Below are 2,185 nucleotides of genomic sequence, written 5' to 3'. Positions count from 1 at the left end.
CAAATTTGACTGCTAAACTGGGCTTATTTTGGGCCAGCCTATCTTTGTTGACGGAAACGTTCGTTTTTTTTTTTTTTTTGAGCAAGTTCACACCTCTTTCTGATGTTCCTTTTGAAAGTTATGTGAGATAGATACAGTCCAAGATAAGATGCAAATTGTCCCAATCGCTTTCTTTTCCTTTGGCAAAATTTTCCCTTGACTTTACCGATGAAATGAAGGATTATCCAAAACCATATTGTAGACTATATCTTTTTCTCTATATATCTTTAAGATATTCCGTTTGCCCCAGATAAAATTTTTTCAAGAAATAAGTACAAATTTTTCCTTTTCTTCCTCATACCTAAAGGAATAACATAAAGTTGTTTATATTGCAGGTGTGTGGTGACAGGAGTGGGCCTCATAAACCCTTTCTTACCTTCCACAATCCACAATGCAGGATAAAGTTAGCAATTATATTGTGCACCTTGTTTTAGATAAAGAGTTTATAGAATCTTTTGCAGGCAAAACCTTAAATTGACCAGCACAAATTGTTTCAAAGATAAAACTAAATGCCCTAGGTAATTTTCGTGGTCTTCTGGCAAAACCAGCTGCAAGCTTTATTCTTCTGCACCTTGCATGTTTTGTTTTGTTTTGTTTTTTCTGCACCTTATATGTGACAACACAAAAACATAAATAAATAAAGGAGAAGAATCAAAGCACTAAACTGTGATGACTTGCCAAATCCTGTATGTGTGCAACAATTTGGAGCGTGTAAGAGGGGAAAAACTAAACTACTTTCCTAAGTCCGAACCATGATTTTCAATCTTTAATTTTCACCAAAAGTTTAAGAAGAAGAGGAAGAAGAAGAAGAGACGAAGGAAAGAAATCAATTAAGAAACAGAAGCTTTCTCCCTTATGTCAATTCAACTCCAAGCACCATCTGATCATCAATATTTCTGTGTTGACTTCCAATTTTGGGTGAAATTGCAGTACCTGTTCCACAAACTGGGCAAGCTGCTGTTTTTGCCAACCATGAAGGAAAGAAATCAATTAAGAAACAGAAGCTTTCTCCCTCATGTCAATTCAACTCCAAGCACCATCTGATCATCAATATTTCTGTGTTGACTTCCAATTTTGGGTGAAATTGCAGCACCTGTTCCTGGGCAAGCTGCTGTTTTTGCCGACCATGAAGGAAAGAAATCAATTAAGAAACAGAAGCTTTCTCCCTTATGTCAATTCAACTCCAAGCACCATCTGATCATCAATATTTCTGTGTTGACTTTCTATTTTGGGTGAAATTGCAGCATCTGTTCTACAAACTGGGCAAGCTGCTGTTTTTGCCAACCATGAATCAATGCAATCAGCATGAAAACAGTGATTACATTTTGGCAACAATCTGCACTTTTCACCTTCCTTGAAATTCTCCAAACACACGGCACATTCCAGAGTGCTTCTGCTTCTGCTGCTGCTGTTGCTATCCTCTCTTTCTTCCTCAATGCTAATATTGTAATCAAAACTGGGCAATTTCTTGATTTCATCTTCAGACATGCTTGGACTTCTTCTAGCATTTCTGTGAACAACAGCTCCACCAACTCCATTTGTAGTAGTATTTCTTCTGAAAGCTCTACTCACAATACACACATGAATGATTACTAAAACAGCTATGCCCACTAACAATAGTGTCACTGAGATAACAATTTCCATGCCCATGTTTTCTTTCATCCAACAAGAAAAGGAAAACCCTTTTCTACCTTCTTCTAAAGTTTCATGGGAAAACCAAGAATTCCAAGAAAAGTATAGAAAGTTTTTTTCATCTGCAAATCCATGGTAGTTCAGAAACCAGAATTTCGATGTTATCGAAGAAACAAGACTTGTTTCACCCTTGAAAAATAATTTTGGATGGAGACAAAAAAAAAAAAAAATTTGAAGAAGGAGCTCTGTTTACAGGTGTTGGTTGAGAGTCAGAAACGTTTGGTGGGTAACAGAACCAAAAAAATGCCATTTTGCTACAAGTACAGTAGCCTTAGTTGGTTTGGTTGTCTTTTTCTTCTTTTATTTTACGTTTGAAATATGATCAAGAAATTCTTAGGTTGAAATGGACCTTTAACGTTTACTATAATTAAAAGACCAAGAAGCTTGAAAAGTATATTATAAGATTTGCGTTAATAATTTATTGGAATCTTCCAAGTAGCATGAGGCTAAATTT

At 35.8% G+C, this 2,185-nt stretch overlaps 1 protein-coding gene across 1 annotated transcript; it reads right to left on the bottom strand.

Moving 5' to 3' along the window:
• Positions 1 to 704: 704 nt before the first annotated feature.
• LOC113768698 (RING-H2 finger protein ATL39-like) lies at positions 705 to 1,938 on the bottom strand. The gene has a single exon (XM_027313150.1). The coding sequence runs from the start codon at positions 1,699 to 1,701 to the stop codon at positions 1,207 to 1,209; it is 495 nt and encodes a 164-aa protein (XP_027168951.1). The 5' UTR covers positions 1,702 to 1,938; the 3' UTR covers positions 705 to 1,206.
• Positions 1,939 to 2,185: the final 247 nt, after the last annotated feature.

This window comes from Coffea eugenioides, chromosome 4 (genome assembly GCF_003713205.1).
Source record: "Coffea eugenioides isolate CCC68of chromosome 4, Ceug_1.0, whole genome shotgun sequence".
NCBI classification, from domain to species: domain Eukaryota; kingdom Viridiplantae; phylum Streptophyta; class Magnoliopsida; order Gentianales; family Rubiaceae; genus Coffea; species Coffea eugenioides.
Note: the sequence above shows the minus strand (reverse complement) of the source record. Positions and strands in the feature narration are given on the sequence as shown.